The sequence below is a fragment of the Mya arenaria genome, chromosome 7, assembly GCF_026914265.1.
Source record: "Mya arenaria isolate MELC-2E11 chromosome 7, ASM2691426v1".
Taxonomy (NCBI): domain Eukaryota; kingdom Metazoa; phylum Mollusca; class Bivalvia; order Myida; family Myidae; genus Mya; species Mya arenaria.
This window is the reverse complement of record NC_069128.1, coordinates 3,954,184-3,972,868: the sequence shown is the minus strand read 5'-3', so window position 1 is coordinate 3,972,868 and position 18,685 is coordinate 3,954,184. Positions and strand designations below refer to the sequence as shown.

Sequence of the window (18,685 nt, the reverse complement as noted above, 5' to 3'; positions counted from 1 at the left end):
TCACGAAAATCCAGATTTAAACGTTGTCAACACTAACGTCTAGTAAGTTATGCAAGTTCTAGACGATCAGATATTAAATTTTATTCAAAACGTTTACATTTTAGAACAACTCATGGCCATTCCTATGTGGAACTACATTCTCCATTTTTTTAATTTACTGGAATTAACCTCTAAAATTGAAAAATAAGAAACCATACTCACTGTTTACATCCATATTCCACTCATTGGCACTATAACGGAAGACGCGTTGGAGCATTTTCAACACATTACAAAATGTTATGGCTCCAATGATTACCCGCCTAGTATGACACAAGTAGCTTACTTTGTCAAGGGTCATTACAAGGTTTGAAATATCACTTTCAGCTATGTTGACCTCAATGTCGGTGCAAAAAAGAGATAAGGCAATTTAATCATCAGATGCTACATGATTGAAAATGTCTGTGCTGCGTAAGTACAGCTTATTTCTTATGGTCGTGTATGGATAAAGATATTGATTACTAAAATTAGAAATTGTTAATTACTATTGAAATGATGGACTAAAATAAATTCAATGTGTAACTTAAATAAGTGCAATATGCACACATGGAGCGCCACAACAGTCTTATATTGTGATATTTGGGGTTAAGCCACATTGCTAAGGGAGAGAAGGCCACACTGAAAGTATTTCTGTTTAATGTATGAACTATTTGCTTTTGTCAATTGTACATTATTATTAATTTTATTTCAAGGTCGGTTGCTGTTGACAGCCGTTCTACTGACACTCGTACCAGAAGGTATTTGGATTATTTGCAATTATTTACAAATCTGAATTTTTTGAGAGATTTAACAATGATATGTCTTTATGGAGTGATTGAATATTTAGTCACATAATTAATGGATTTAAATCAATCAAAAATATTTATAATAAATCTTATGTTACGTTTATATGACCACCATTTGCCCCTGGTGTATATTTTGGACGAGTTTATTTGGCAATTGAAAACAAGAGTATCTTTAATAAAGCGAAAATAGTTTGAGATGAGAAACTACATAAATCATATTAGTTTAAAACCCTTATAAGTTACTTCTGATATAACTCAGTGCCGTAGCTACACTGAGGCACAACGAGGCAGCAGCCTCGGTGTTTTTTGGGGCAAATAAAAATTAGCTCGAAAAATAACTCTTTTCGACTTACTTCATTTAATTCAATGTACAAAAACCATTGACCAAAGATACTCCAGAATACAGAAGGAAATCGCTTCTTGCAAAAAAATCAGGAGGGGGGGGGGGGTGGCCCTGGACCCCCCCCCCCTTGACCGTTCTGCCTCGGTGTTTTTTTTAAGTCTGACTACGGCACTGTAACTAATCATATTTTACTATGATGTTTCTCTTAACTTAATTATCCAGTAGAATATTAAGGGAAACATATGTTAACACCAAAGGAGATCAAAAAGCTAAACGGGAAAAAAAAAACAGTTTATGCAGATGTAAACGCTGTTGCTTTGTGAAGAAAAATTGCGTCACTAGATTTAATAGAATACAGAATTAGGTATATATAACAATGTTCTTACCATACTCAAAAATACTGAAAAACCTTGCACAAATAGAATTTCGTCTATGTACATATCTGACCCCATGGGGCAAATCTGGTCATATAAACCCGTCTTAAGATTAGTTCATTAAGAAAAAACAACATATTTTCCAGTTTTTCTGCATATGTTTTAGTTTTGTTTATCTTCCCAAAGCACTTTTCTTTACATGTATTAAAGCTAATATATATATAATGGCACGTATGTAAGTTGAATGAAACCACTGGTCTTGATTCTCCCACAACCAGGCAGGGTTTTTGTTAATTAATACATGAACTAAACCTGTAATCGGAATGAACATGTGTTGCTGTACAAGTTTAAAATGACATACACCAAACACCCACCTGCGAGTGAATTTTAGTCAACTAAAATATACAAAGTTGCCCTTGATGCCGTTTGGTTGTCTGCAAATTTTCACTTCAAAACTTCACCTTGTAGGCTCGCTGATACTCGCATAAATCACGCTCCTCTCGCTATCGTACAGGTCATTTTAACTGGACTATATAGTGCCAACAAGGAAGTCCACTCTTACACACACAGCTGGATGACGTAGTGCACTCAAGGTAACACACAAGTTCACGTACCTTGATGACGTCGTGCACATAAAGTAGGTCACACGTACATTAACCTGGATGACGTAGTACACACAAAGTAGCACACACGCACACGTACCTGGTTGACGTAATGAACACAAAGTAGCATACACGCACACGTACCTGGATGACGTAGTGAACACAAAGTAGCATACACGCACACGTACCTGGATGACGTAGTGAACACAAAGTTTTCAACACATAGCAAGTAGTGTTTCGTAATCTATCTATAAGTGCCAAATTCGCTTATATTTCAGGACAGTGTATGTCCAAGGAATGTTTACTGTGTAGTCCAGCACCTGTGTCCACACCTTGCACGCAGAATACAACTTGTGCGCCAGGAGAGGTGATATTTTGTTATAAAGGGCCAATCACACGTAGTCCATGTTGGATACATTTATTTCAAAATCTGATAAAATTGGGAACTGTAATAAAGTAAAATTTCGCACTGGAGTGGAAATGGGACTACCATGATTTGAGATATATTTTGCATGTAGCCTGATGATGGCAATATAATAACACATGCTATAAGTGCGATTTTCAGAAAAAGAAGTCTGGTTCATCAATATTTATCGTAAACATTATTAACCTTAAAAATTGTGTCACTTGGTATCAAATTTTGCCATTTCATGTAGACTTTCTAAGGTTAGTAACCAAGGACTAGATATAGCCTGCATCAAAAGAAGCTTAAAAGAATCATTGATGCTGCCACAATGTTTAAGGTAGCCGTTGTCTCTTCTTTTGAAACAAAACCCTTCGAAATGAAGGTTGACATTGAACCTAATCTAACTTAAAACACACGGCAAAATCATTAGAAATCTGAATGTTTGAGATATATTAAGAACCATTGTTTGTTACCAAACTGTTTCAGTACTGTAAAACTCGATGTAAAGTAAAATCTGTTTATTGTCTCTTTCTATGATTGTTCATAGTTTAATGTATGGTTGTGAGGTTTGGGGAGTATATGGTATGAACAAGGTAGATAAACTTCAACTCTTATGTTGTAAACATTTTATTCGTGTTCATTCTCAAACTTCCAAGGCAGCGGTACTTGGTGAGATAGGACGCTTTCCGTTACCTTTGATATGTAAAGCAAGATCATGTACTTTGTGGTGTATAATTACAAAGTCCCCAATTTCGCTTTTTAAGACCATATATTACGAACAAATTAATAGTGTATGTTTCAATGATAAATGTATCTTTAAAGGTTTTGTAAGAATCCGTTTGATTAACCCATGTTTTGTTTAGTGATCATAGTAATCAATTGTAGAAAATAAGTTCCAAATGCTAATCAGGTTTGACATACAAAGACTTAGATCAAAATGATCTTGTTCACAATGTTATGTTTTGGTATAACACTTTGTATTGCATGATAAACATATATATGCCATTTACAATTGTTTGTATGAATGAACATTTGGGCAATAAAACAGTAACCAGAATAAATTATGTTTTGAATTTTTAAAACAATAATTTATGACAACTTTGCAAAGGATTAAACTGATACTTTTCATTCGAAGAAATTCCTTAAAGATACTCTTAAAAGAGTTTGAAATGTAAACTGATGTAATTGTGAATAATACATTTAGAATTGCCATCTATAACTCGTAAAAGGAATAACGAGCATGCACCTGCTGTACTCGCATAATACGACAATACCCCTTAGGCCAAATAAAAATAAATGTTTGTTTAGGGTAACCTTCCCAAAATTTCTAGGTAGTGTAGGTATGGATTTTTTTTCAAAATCTGTCGTAAGTTCAGAGTGTTTTCTTGCACATGGCAGTCTTTCCTACATTACTGTCATTGCCTGACTTTGTTTTATCATATAAAGAATAATTCTGATTAAAATATGCATTTATCCGCCCTTCGTAACTCTCTATTAGCTAACGATTTTTTTTTGCTCAGAAACGGAAAAACATGGTTAGGGTCGGCGCATTTTTAACCCGAAACAGACATATTTTTAGGCCTTATAAGGGTCCGAAACACTTACCATAATTGTTGATATATACATGTAGTGCACACGTATAAAATGTAAGGTCATGTGGAATGTGAACATTATCTTATTTAGGTATGTTACAAGTCCTTTCAACTGCTGCCCGATGGGACAATTACTCATGAATTTGGATGCAGAGGCTTCGGGGTAAATACTTTGATAGATTCATTTGACTTTGATTAACCTCTTCAGTTGTCTTGAAAAAACACATTGTTATTAATCATTCACGTTCATTTAATCAGGAAACTTCATTTTCGATAATAAAATACCATAACAAACGTGCATTTAAGAGTTCTATTATATTACTATGTATTCACCAAAAGAGCAAAGTAAATTAAAATGTTTATTCTTATTACATATAGATCTTCATTCGCTCATGGTCTGAATGGTGAAACAATTAGGCTTTACAAAGGTGTTCAATATCCATGCTTTCGATCCCTTTTGACCACATATTATATTGGTTTCATTTTTAAAGCTGCACCCTCACAGATATACCATTTTTACAACTTTTTTATTTTTTGTCTTAGAAAGAGCAAATTTTGCTTAAATATCTTTAAAACAATGATATATGATTGCTGACAAAAATCAGACCGTAGATTATATAACTGGTATTCATGGATTTTTGCAAATATTTGCTCGTTCCAAGATAAAAAATAAAAACGTTTTCAAAACGTTCAATCTGTGAGAGAGCCGCTTTATAGGTTTGGGGTGTTGGAAACGAATGTGTAAAAAAATATATTGCAAACTCAATCATTCCACGTAAATTTTCATTTGAAATAAAGAACAAAAATACAAGCTGCCATAACTTTATCTGTAATTTGTTCGGCCATTTATTTTTATCATAATAATCTGTAAGCAAAACCGTTTCAACGAATATCAAAATTATATGGAGTCAATTGGCTACGTAATTTACCAATATAACCAATGGCTAAATAACATGCTATGCTTCATTATGTACAATATGCCTGGAATACATTGAATGCATATCCCTCAACTAAATACTGTGCTTGGTCGTCTAACGCCCATACACAATTCTTGTTTACAGTTATGCTATCCAAGTTCCGGAACAGCAGCGCTCATTGGAAAAAGATCAGGTGACGTCACAGAAAATGGCGGACACCACGTGATGTCACGCGCAACATCAAACTCGTGTGACGAATGCTGCATTAAACCGATGCTCTGTAACAAGATTACGTCGGCATGTCAAGGATTTTGTACGTTTTTCATGACTTTAACTTCCCTTATTTCTTAATACCGTTTAATAATTACAGTGTATGTTTTTCTGAACAGTATAAACGTACATAGTCAATAGTACAATGCCCCTAAAGTGACATCCGTCACTTATTTTTATTTCGTAATAGCTAAATATATTTTCGTTTTCACGAAATTTAATTCGTAAATTGGAAATAGCATTTGGTATTTATGAAATATTATTCCGCAAATACGATTTAATATTTAGTAATCACGAAATGTATTACGTAATAACAAAATATGGCGTATATTAACATTCTGTTTGCCACATAAAAAGTATGTGTCTGTATATTATATTGACGCTTTGATCGATACATAAGGGCGCAATCTAAACCACGAAAACTAAAACAAATGAGCTTTAATTTGTCTCACAAATCCATGTTGCTACCTGTTTGCCTAGAAGTCTGTTGAAATCTCCATATTTGAAGAAAATCGTAGAACAATTCATGTAATTATACTAGATAGAAAACTTACTTTGGGCGGACGGTACTTATGTAGCTATTTCACAAGGCTGGTATTTAATATTGGTCTTAATTGTATATAAGAACGATGTAGCTAATCGGATAACATGTTATTTATTACTGACGAATAGAGTGAATAAAGTCAATGATATATGACCAAAAGATAAGCTTAAGTTGAATATTGAATACCACTCCATGACACACATTGCCAACCAATCTGGTTATCAGAAACAGAACAAAACGTGTATTCAACTTTATATAGAGAGAGCTAATGAACACTTATCTTACATGCATGAAAGTAAATATGTTTTTTGCACAATGATTTATAATCCTATAAAATGTAAAGAAATTTAAGGATAGTTGTTTCAAACATCTTTGTGAGAATGTCTTTAAAGCTGCACTCTCACATATTTACCATTTTTAGATTTTTTTTGATTTTTTGTCTTGGAAAGAGCATTTTTTTCGTAAATATCTGCAAACCAATGATATAAGACTGCTGACAAAAGACCAGATCGCAGATGTTCATATTTCCGTTCGAAAATTAATGTTTTATTGCTTAAACAGTTATCAACGGTAAAAGTTTAAGATAAATGCATAAAACATCAATTTTCGAACTTTGATTTAAGAACCTGTGATCTTTTTTTTTTGTCAGCAGTCTTATATAAATGTTTCCATGGATTTTCGCAAAAATTGGCTCGTTCTAAGACAAAAAAAAGTTGCTAAAACGCTAAATCTGTGAGAGTGCAGCTTTAAATTAATAGTGATTGACAAATATCCGAACAACTGTTAATTCCATTGTGTCAAGCATTTTGGCTACTAAAGCCTTTTGATCTTGATAGACGTTTGAGTTCAAATGCCAATCGGTTTGGAACATTGTGTTTGATCCGAAATGATGTTTGACTGTCTGACAAAACACCTATTTCGGACACAAATCTGGTCACAAATGGCTTAAGTCCTTCATACCAACTTTTGCACTAAGGAAGGTCCTTAAACACATGTAACGAAATTTGTCGGCTGTAGGTATTTGAATATGGATATAAAGATGTAGATATACAGAAACTGGTGTTAGCTTCAGCATAATAGCAGATAATTATTCCACGAACAACATACAAAACTGAATTAAACTATAAAAAAGTTCGTATATTATGTTTATAAATTATGTTCTAATTATATTTGGTTTCAGTCAATACACCGACAACTCCAAAACCGGGTAAGTAGTCATCGATCAAACATCTAAGAACTATACTTGATAATCGATTGTTACACTGCAGTTAAGCCATCTTCCTCCTCGAACCCAACAACAACCCAGAAGCCATCTACAACCTCGAACCCAACAACAACCCAGAAGCCATCTACTACCTCGAACCCAACAACAACCCAGAAGCCATCTACTACCTCGAACCCAACAACAACCCAGAAGCCATCTACTACCTCGAACCCAACAACAACCCAAAAGCCATCTACTACCTCGAACCCAACAACAACAACCCAGAAGCCATCTACTACCTCGAACCCAACAACAACCCAAAAGCCATCTACTACCTCGAACCCAACAACAACCCAGAAGCCATCTACTACCTCGAACCCAACAACAACCCAAAAGCCATCTACTACCTCGAACCCAACAACAACCCAGAAGCCATCTACTACCTCGAACCCAACAACAACCCAGAAGCCATCAACTACCTCGAACCCAACAACAACCCAAAAGCCATCTACTACCTCGAACCCAACAACAACCCAGAAGCCATCTACTACCTCGAACCCAACAACAACCCAGAAGCCATCTACTACCTCGAACCCAACAACAACCCAGAAGCCATCTACTACCTCGAACCCAACAACAACCCAGAAGCCATCTACTACCTCGAAACCAACTACAACATCCACAGGAACGACCATTTCTCCATTACGTAAGGTTTAACCGCACATTTAACTCATCCGATCTGTAAAAAAACTGGGACCGTTGTTTTACTAAATTTTTCATTAAAACAGAAATACGATTCTGATTAATTCTGTGATATGAATATATACATGTATAATTATTACCTCTTTTTAATGTGTGAACGTACTGTTTAAATGACCCTCGTATAACCCGCCAGCCTTGAACGGCTATGTTTTACGAAATAGCATAAGCATTTGCTTAAAGATGCACACTTACTCCCAAATAAGATTTACCACAATTAATACAATTATTCTAATATACCAAAAAGGATGTTTGTCAAGCATTTAGACAACTGAAGCCTTTTGATCTTATTAGACTTTTGAGTTAAAATGCCAATGGGTTTTGAAACATTGTTTGATCCGAAATTATGTTTGACTGACTGACAAAAAAACACCTATTTAGGACACAAATCTGGTCACAAATGGCTATTATTGTAGGACAGATACTTCGGACATCACTTAAAGTCCTTCATACCAACTTTTACACTATTGAAGGTCCTTAAAGAAATGTAACGAAATTTGTCGGCTGTAGGTATTTGAATATGGATATCAAGATGTAGATATAATTATAGAAACTGGTATAAGCTTCAGCATGTTTACATCTAATTATTCCAAGAACAACATACAATACTGAATTAAACTGTTTCATAGTTTGTATATTTCGTTTATATGTTCTATGTCATCCTCGTTTCAGTTAATACACCGACAACTCCAAAACCGGGTAAGTAATCAACAATCAAGCATCTAAGAACAATACTTGATAATCGATGAATACACTGCAGTAAATTGACGGGAGATTGAGAGATCAGACACATTCATCTGATGGGAATGAACTCCTGCTTTGGTGTTATATGACCTGAACTAGATTTAGTGACATTTAACCTAAAAACATCTTCAGACTTATTCAAGGGGTCAATCATTCCAACGATCTAGCATAAAATAACTATGCATTACTACAGCTTAAAAATGTCAGAAAATCTCGAAAGGCCTAAATAGACTTCAGTCGAACATCTTCGATTTGATCATTTTGAGTACGAAAAACATGCCAAGAAAAGTACCCAGACGAAAAGTTCCAACAAAAACATGCAGCCTACATGCAGATAATCCAATCTTTCAAAAGCAACCAGAATTCTTACCTGCACATGCTTCTAGTTGACGAAATTTGTTCAAGTTTCCGAATGTATCCAAAAACAAACTCACCACAGTACTTCGGTCCACTGATTAACACTACAACCACTTGAAGGAAATGTACTAATCAGGAGTAAGGTCCCTTTAACTGCACACATTGTTGACCAGTGTTCGGAAACAATTTTCAAAGTCAGATGTGTGGCTAGGACTTTGTATAACTTGTGTTCATAATGTAACCAAGGCAAAACATTGATGTTGTTTTTATAATAATGAATGAATGTTCTGACTGATAATTTAAAGTGACACTCTTGTTCAAAATCAATGCAAACACATGTATAACGAACATCAATTTTGACTGAGAAACCTTTAACTACTTACTAAATAATGCATTTATGGAAAATATTAATTACTGATAACAAGATTGTAACCGTGTATTTAATAGCAGAAAGCGCAAAAATATTAAATATTTGTTGAATGATAAAAGATTTACTGTGGTCTACTATGGTCTCATTAGGTGGAAATACCGTGTTTTATGCTAATTTCTTTCACATTAAACTAGGTATCCTTCATATGAACCATTGTTTTCAACATTATTCATTCTTTTAGGGATTTTAAGAAAATATAATTTATTGTGGTAAAACTTATTTGGGAGTAAGAGTGCATAAGCATTTAGTTTATAATCAGTATTGTATTTTAAATATATTTGTATTCAATTCTACCATCAAGTGATCATATCTAGAACTGGATTACAAAACCTTGAGTTCAAGGGCACAAAAAACGTTGTTCCAAGGATCCTACATATACTGTGTTACAGATGTTAAATTTGCCCTTGTGGTATTGTTAGTTTTAAATATATCCGTGAAATGTTTGATCAGAATAGTTCCAAGCATGTATTTATTTCAGCCGACCCATGCAAGAGTAATCCGTGCGTGCATGGATCGTGTTTCAGTAACCCAGTAATCAAAATCTACTTCTGTTCATGTTTTCCGCAATGGACGGGTACAAATTGCGACGGATTAAGTAAATTACGTTCTATATTTCCAAATAGTATTTGTTTTATGTTTTAAACAAGCGCTTTAACCTACCGAATAATCTTTTAAATTATAATGATACACATTAATTTCAGAGCAATAGTAATTCATGATGACAATTGATATTACGTTATGTTGTGATGAAGATAAAAATAAGCTATATGAAACACCCGTATCAATATGTTCTATTTTGCTTACAGTCACCACACCTTTTCCAACTATATTAACAAGAACAACATTGCCTCCCAAGTCCTCCAATACCACCGTGTATCATATCTGTTTCACTAATTCCTCCCAACAAACATCAACCCCAAAGTCATCTACTACCTCGAACCCAACAACAACCCAGAAGCCATCTACTACCTCGAACCCAACAACAACCCAGAAGCCATCTACTACCTCGAACCCAACAACAACCCAGAAGCCATCTACTACCTCGAACCCAACAACAACCCAGAAGCCATCTACTACCTCGAACCCAACAACAACCCAGAAGCCATCTTCTACCTCGAAACCAACAACAACCCAGAAGCCATCTTCTACCTCGAACCCAACAACAACCCAGAAGCCATCTACTACCTCGAACCCAACAACAACCCAGAAGCCATCTACTACCTCGAACCCAACAACAACCCAGAAGCCATCTACTACCTCGAACCCAACAACAACCCAGAAGCCATCTTCTACCTCGAAACCAACAACAACCCAGAAGCCATCTTCTACCTCGAAACCAACAACAACCCAGAAGCCATCTACTACCTCGAAACCAACAACAACCCAGAAGCCATCTTCTACCTCGAACCCAACAACAACCCAGAAGCCATCTTCTACCTCGAAACCAACAACAACCCAGAAGCCATCTTCTACCTCGAACCCAACAACAACCCAGAAGCCATCTTCTACCTCGAAACCAACAACACGGAAGCCATCAATGTCACCAAAACCAACTACAACATCCACGGGAACGACCATTTCTCCATTGAGTAAGGTTAAACCGCACAGCTATCTCATTCGATTTTTAAAAACAATCTGGGAACGTAGTATTACTAAATCCTTCATTAAAACAGAATTACGATTCTGATCATTTCTGTGATATGTATATATATAATAATAATAATTACCTCTTTTTAATGTTTAAACGTACTGTGTCAATGGCCCTCGTATAACCCGCCAGCCTTGAATGGCTTTGTTTAACGAAATAACAAAAAGCATTTGCTTAATATCTTTACAGATATATCTGGACAAGCTATGAATATGGTCAAGAACTTTTTGAAACCAAGCGCCCTAAACAAAGCGGGATATGGACAGTTGCGAGACATCCTGATTATTATTGACTCCTCCGGAAGTGTTGGTTCAACCAATTTTCAAAATGCTATCTTACAATTGGCAAGACTCCTTGGACTGCTGTGCCCCTCTCCTGGTAAGTTTTTTAATGTAGCAGTAGCAGTAGCAGAAGCCGTAGCAGCAGCAGAAGCTGCAACAACATAATCTAGTAGAAGTAGCAGTAGTAGTACTAGTAACAGTAGCAGTAGCAGTAGCAGAAGCAGTAGCAGCAGCAGAAGCAGTAGCAGTAGTAGTAGAAGTGGGAGTGGTAACAACATCAGCAGCACAATTAGAAGCAGCCGAAGCAGTAGCAGTAGTAGTAGTAGTGGGGGTGGTAACAACAGCAGCAGAAGCAGCAGTAGAAATAGTAGAAGTGGGGTAGCAACAGCACCAGCAGAAGCAGTAGCAGTAGTAGTAGAAGTGGGGGTGGTAACAACACCAGCAGAAGCAGCAAAAGAAGAAGTAGTAGTAGTAGTAGTAGTAGTGGTGATGGTGGTGGTGGTGGTGGTGGTGGTGATGGTGGTGGTGGTGTGGTAGCAGTTGCAGTGACAGTTTCAGCAGAAGTAGATATAGAAACAGCAGCAGCGGCAGCAATAATTGTTTACATTATTATTATCCCTTTTCACTACTGTATGTATTCAAAAATGAATATAATACTGGTTTTGGATTCAAAACAAGTTTTGAATAATACAATTTAATTTTACCTCGTAAACTTCTTGTGCGTGCGTGCGTGCGTGCGTGCGTGCGTGCGTGCGTGCGTGCGTGTTAATAAAAAAATACCCTTTAATTAGTATCACTATTATTAATTTTAATCTTACCATGTTTTGTTATTCGGAAATCCTCGGTCATTTTCTATCGAAAACAACCTTGGATGTATACCGGTACATCAGTTGAAATAGTTCGAAAAAAAATTAATAATGGTTTTGATTTATAGTGTTTTATCGTATATTTTGTATAACTAATTATAAATTGATTGATTAAGTGAAGTATATTATTGCATGATAATTAAGATACCTAAAGTCATTATGTTTAACTGCTGAATTGAAATTATTACGCGGTCTACTTGCAGCGTAGTTAAACTGAATAAATTTCTAAATTCGAGGTCTGAATAAATCGAACATCTGAATTCGAGGTTGCTTCCGATAGAAAATAGCCGAGGAGTTCCGAATGTATGTTTTACTTTTCCCAAAGAAGAGCCTTTTCTGCGTTCACTAACATAGTTTAATCCCTTGTCTCATATTTCTTACAGATCCATTGTTAAACGACCATCAACGAGTCGCTGTGATTGAGTTCAGTACCAATTTCACTGAAATATTCGATTTTAATGATCATCATAACCTAAAGGACCTGCAATCAGCCATTACAGGCATGCAATTTCATTCCGGGGGCACCAGGACAGACCTTGCATTGAAGTATGCTTATCAGCATATGTTTACGTCTGCTAAAGGTATTTACGTTCATAATAAGTCTATCATATATCACCATTATATCAACAAAACCTCAAGGATTCTTTATGACCATTTATTACACTTCATTTATTTCTGGGAATAAAACTACACATGTATATCGATTAGTTTCAACAATGTTTATTTTACAACAATTGTGAATAAGTTTTTTTTTATTTATTTATGCTAAGTCACTCTCGTTTGCATTTTGTTGCGTGAGAGGGTGAAATTGTGTTGTGGTTGAAGTGGAGTCTCCGGAGAAAACTCATTTGTCGGACTTGGTGACCACCAACCAAACTCCCATACGCCCAAGCCGGGGGTCGAAGCGCTCACAGGAAAACTTAATACTGATTAAGTGTTTATGGGCATTGACATTGTTACAATCAAAAATAGTTCGAACCACACCTGAGGAATCTTACCAACAAATAATATAGTTCTCCATTTAGCTGAATGATCGATTTTGATGCCTGTGCCCGGTTTAATTTTGGTATCATTTGAAAGGTATTTGTTCGATGATTACTGATATGCCAAGTATAATAACTGAAGTTAACAATACATTAAGGTATTACTGTTTGTACATTTGCTCTTAATTACAACTGAAATCGGATATTATTGACATGTTAACTTTTTACAACAGCCTCGTTGGTATTATGTATTTCTTTTTCACATGCTCATGCTGTCATGTTACATGAACTGAGTTGTTTGAAAATAAAACTTGAAACTTGAAACATTTATGGCAATCTTTGATCGTCAGATGAAATTTCAGTATTTTTTTTAATTGTGTTTTGCTACATCAAGCATCAAATTGCCCACTATTGTTTGGGGTTAAAACCATAACTGCATACAGTCGAACCCCGTTGACTCGAACTCCAAGGGACCGGCGAAAATACCTCGAGCCTCGGGAAATTCGAGCCAAGCGTGAATGATTACCTTCACTAGAAATAAATTGGTCCTTAACATATAGTTCGTGCCAACGAGGAATTCGAGCCAAGCGAGTTCGACCCAGTTCTATTGTATTTCGTATTATAAAAAAACCATTTCTTTTCTTTGAAAGATTTTTGAAGGATCTTTCTTTCAAATAGCTCATGTTTTGTTTAAGCGCACACTTACATTTAAGCAAAGCATAAAAATCAAAAATATCAAATGAAACCACTGCCATAAGGTTTGTCAGTATCTTTAAATTCGATAAATGTTATAATGTTTGCAGGCGCTAGGCTTCATCAAGGCATTAAACAGGAAGTGCTTCTGATAACCGATGGCAAATCGAACTTGCCATCACTTACGCTGATTGCAGCGAAACAGTTACAAAGTGTGGCGGATGTCTACGCGTTAGCTATAGGTACTCACAATGTTTAACTATTTATAGTACACTTTTTAACAATATAACAACATAGAATAGTTCAAAAGTAGACTATAAGAAGCATCACGATAGCAACCATATGTAGGAGCGGATCCAGGATTGGAAGTAAGAGGGGGGGGCGTAATCCTTTGACTTGCGCCCCTCCCTCCGAACCGGAAATTATTACATGTAGGTTTAAAGTTTTGGCAGGAGGGGTGGGGTTGGGGTATTTTATTACTTTTTCCCTTTTTTGAAATAAAAAAGGAACGATTTAGGGTGGGGTGGGGAGAGGGGGGATGCGCCCCCTTGACCCCCTTGATCCGCTAGAAGTATGTACAAGTTGCTGGGTCTATTTTCACACCAAGATGTTTTAACATTACTGCTGGCTTTGTTGAGGTAAGTGTTGGGTTTTTTTTGCTATTTTCGAAAAAGAGACTCCAATACAGACAGATTAATTTTTAACCCCAGTGATGTGTTTTCGCTGACCGTTCCCTAGTGGTAACCCCCTGTGACTTCAAGTGTTTTCGCTGACCGTTCCCAAAGTGGTAACCCCCTGTGAGTTCATGTGTTTTCGCTGACCGTTCCCAAGGGGTAAACCCATGTGAGTTCATGTGTTTTCGCTGACCGTTCCCAAAGGGTAACCCCCTGTGAGTTCATGTGTTTTCGCTGACTGTTCCCAAGTGGTAACCCATGTGAGTTCATGTGTTTTCGCTGACCGTTCCCAAGGGGTAACCCCCTGTGAGTTCATGTGTTTTCGCTGACTGTTCCCAAGTGGTAACCCCCTGTGAGTTAATGCGTTTTCGCTGACCGTTCTCAAGTGGTAAATCCATGTGAGTTCATGTGTTTTCGCTGACCGTTCCCAAAGGGTAACCCCCAGTGAATTCCTATGTGTTTTCACTGACCGTTCCCAATTGGTAAGCCCCAGTGAGCCACATGTGTTTTTGCTGACTGTTCCCAAGTGGTAACCCATGTGAGTTCATGTGTTTTCGCTGACCGTTCGCAAGGGGTAATCCCCTGTGAGTTCATGTGTTTTCGCTGACTGTTCCCAAGTGGTAACCCCTTGTGAGTTAATGTGTTTTCGGTGACCGTTCCCAAGGGGTAATCCCCTGTGAGTTCATGTGTTTTCGCTGACTGTTCCCAAGTGGTAACCCCTTGTGAGTTAATGTGTTTTCGCTGACTGTTCCCAAGGGGTAAACCCATGTGAGTTCATGTGTTTTCGCTGACCGTTCCCAAGGGGTAACCCCCTGTGAGTTCATGTGTTTTCGCTGACTGTTCCCAAGTGGTAACCCATGTGAGTTCATGTGTTTTCGCTGACCGTTCCCAAGGGGTAACCCCCTGTGAGTTCATGTGTTTTCGCTGACTGTTCCCAAGTGGTAACCCCCTGTGAGTTAATGCGTTTTCGCTGACCGTTCTCAAGTGGTAAATCCATGTGAGTTCATGTGTTTTCGCTGACCGTTCCCAAAGGGTAACCCCCAGTGAATTCCTATGTGTTTTCACTGACCGTTCCCAATTGGTAAGCCCCAGTGAGTCCACATGTGTTTTTGCTGACTGTTCCCAAGTGGTAACCCATGTGAGTTCATGTGTTTTCGCTGACCGTTCGCAAGGGGTAATCCCCTGTGAGTTCATGTGTTTTCGCTGACTGTTCCCAAGTGGTAACCCCTTGTGAGTTAATGTGTTTTCGGTGACCGTTCTCAAGTGGTAAATCCATGTGAGTTCATGTGTTTTCGCTGACCGTTCCCAAAGGGTAACCCCCAGTGAATTCCTATGTGTTTTCACTGACCGTTCCCAATTGGTAAGCCCCAGTGAGTCCACATGTGTTTTTCCTGACCGTTCCCAAGTGGTAACCCTATGATTTATTGGATGAAAATTCATTGGAATTCATGGACACTGCCAGAGTTATCCTGATCTTTAGATTTGTTTGGATTTAAACATTTTGCAATACAGGTATGTCTCTTGGCATTTGTTGAGCCAGTAAAGCATTGAAGGAGGTATTTGTGAAATGAGCTTGTCCCGGTTGTTTCAACTTATGAACTGTATAGTCAGTGTGTCTAAGATTTTGTCTTATCAAACCCAACCGCATTTGTCGTATTGCACACTATCTTACAAAGATTAGAGTAATTATTATATTTTTTAAGTTTCAGTTTCATTTTTTTTAAAAAGCTTGTTTGTTATATTCACCATTTACGGTACACCATTTAACGATTCTCTCACAGATTTACCAATTTTACAACTTTTTTATTTTTTGTCTTGGAAAGAGCAAATTTTTGCGTAAACATCTGCAAACCAATAATATAAGATTGCTGACAAAAAACAGATCGTAGATTTTCATATTTCTGTTCGAAATTAATGTTTTATGGCCTTAAGAAAAATGCATAAAAGATAAATTTTTGAAATGAAATATAAAAATCTTTGATCTATTTTTTTCTCAGCAGTCTTATTCAACTGGTTGCCATGGATTTTCGCAAAAAATGGCTCACTCCAAGACAAAAAATAAAAAAGTTGTCAAAACGTTCAATCTGTGAGAGTGCAGCTTTAAATACAACGCCATAGCAGGTGCATGAGTTGATTAGCTGTGCGATATTCGTATGCCATTCGGAGCTCCTCGGCCATTTTATCGAAAACAACCTCGGATGTATTTGGACGGTTTACACACTCAAAAAGTGGTACGTTTAAGTCCGCTGCAAGTAGATCGCGTAGTAATTTGATTTAGCAGTTAAACTTTGTGACTTAACTCTTGGGATTCTTCATTATGTTTGCTATAATACAATTCAATGACAATCAATTTAAACTTAGATCAATAAATACAACTCTAAAACACTACATTTAACTAATGATATAATTCAACATTTTACGAACTACTTCAACAGACGTACCTGCATACATCCGAGGTTGTTTTCGATAAAATGGCCGAGGAGTTCCGAATGATTCGTATGGTAATGTGTACCTTAAAGGGGCTAGAAACCAGATGGTCCAAAAATCAATTACAGTATTTAATCAAAAGAAGCATAGAATTGTCAATGCAACAATGCTAGTAGGAGGCCGATGATGCATTACTTTAATGGTGTTGCTACCTAATCTTTGTGTCCCCGTTTAAAATAGCGAATAATAGTTTCTCACTTTTTTAGTCTCATCTGTTTGTGAGTACGGATTAATATACCGACGTTTTTTAAACTTATTGGAATTTACGTGGTTGACTTCCCAAGTAAATTTCGAATTGGAAAAATGCGCAAAAACTGCGAAAAAAGCATGTTTCGTAAGCGATGTGATATATCAGTAAGTAAGATGCAATGCTCAGCAATGTCAATTTAGAATATGATGTAAGTTTTGACAATTTTCTTTTTTTTCTCGGGGATAGCCCCTTTTAATTGAGTACATTAGATGATTAATACAACAATGATTTTTCTTCTTCATTGTTGAAAGTGTTTTTGTGTATCCCCGACCAAGTGCCCTCAGTGCCCCTTAAGTAACACCGACACCTAGTTTTTGTCTGAATATTAAATTCGTCAATTCGAAATACCACTTCAGGTTTACGAAATATTATTTCGAAATAAACGATTTAATATTTAATTATCACGAAATTAATTTCTTACTTACGAAAGAACACTTCGAGTTACGAAAAAACGCTTCGTAATTCATTTCCTAATTATATCGTTTCTTTATTACTTGATATGAAATATCATTTCGTAAACACGAAATATTGCATACAGATGTAACAGAAAAAAGGAAAAAAAAATGTAGATTTTAATGTATTTTATTATTGCAATAACCAAAAATATTCGCTTTAATAAATAAGTCAATGTGACGTAATTTCACAATTTCGGCATTTGATATAATGTTGTTTAAACTGTAAATACGTTTCAAAAAACTCAGTCGTTTGATTGCAACATATTAGAAAATATGAGAGGAAATACTTTTGCCTCAATCCTTACGAAGATACATATATCATTTCTGTTTCAATGTGTTTTCATGAAATGAATAATGTTTAAACTGACACTTTAATGACTTAGAATGGGCGGAGTGGGCGCAGGGAATAAGCCCATCTTTATCATCAAAACTTCAGTTTATGTAACTGTCTTAGAATACTACCTCATTGGCAGACACATTGCCAACGCAAAATCTGAGGCAGTGAGTATGTTTCGGATAAGTGGCTGTAGGTGGACCTTTAAACACCTGCAAAAGTTGAAATTCTTAGCCGAGTGATATAAACTTCATGATTGCCTATCTGCAATTACATTGGCTGAAAATGAAGGTTGCATTCTAAAACTGTTTTATTTTCTTCCAGGAACCGGCGTTGACTTCGCCGAGTTAGATGCATGTGTAACGCAGCCGCAACACACGCATTTGTTCGCCATACCAGGCTATAATGAGCTTCAAACTTTGCTGGACGAGGTGGAGCAGGAACTGAAGGCCGGGCAGTATCCCTGTGCTAGCTTTGAACATTCTTGATTGGATGAAATAATCAAACATGACGTGTGTGTTCGAAATAAAAGTAAAAAGGTAACGCCTTCTTAATCGCGGTAACGCCCCCTCTTATTTCGAATCCTGGAAGCGCCCCTGCCAATGGTGTTTTGATTTTAATTTGACTTTGTTTTCCCATATCAGTTTTACG

At 36.6% G+C, this 18,685-nt stretch overlaps 1 protein-coding gene across 1 annotated transcript; it reads left to right on the top strand.

Annotated features, from left to right (window-relative positions):
• Nucleotides 1-434: 434 nt before the first annotated feature.
• LOC128240429 (uncharacterized) lies at nucleotides 435-18,522 on the top strand. The gene is made up of 9 exons (XM_052957070.1): nucleotides 435-447; nucleotides 7,176-7,612; nucleotides 7,647-7,779; nucleotides 8,505-8,531; nucleotides 10,170-10,952; nucleotides 11,201-11,389; nucleotides 12,542-12,739; nucleotides 13,945-14,076; nucleotides 18,359-18,522. The coding sequence occupies exons 1-9, from the start codon at nucleotides 435-437 to the stop codon at nucleotides 18,520-18,522; spliced, it is 2,076 nt and encodes a 691-aa protein (XP_052813030.1).
• Nucleotides 18,523-18,685: the final 163 nt, after the last annotated feature.

Excerpts from the sequence above, each read along its gene's own strand:
- LOC128240429 (XM_052957070.1), top strand. Across the intron at positions 7,613-7,646 it reads AACCCAACAACAACCCAGAA|AAGCCATCTACTACCTCGAA; the intron begins GCCATCTACTAC and ends ACAACAACCCAG. Across the intron at positions 10,953-11,200 it reads AACGACCATTTCTCCATTGA|ATATATCTGGACAAGCTATG; the intron begins GTAAGGTTAAAC and ends ATATCTTTACAG.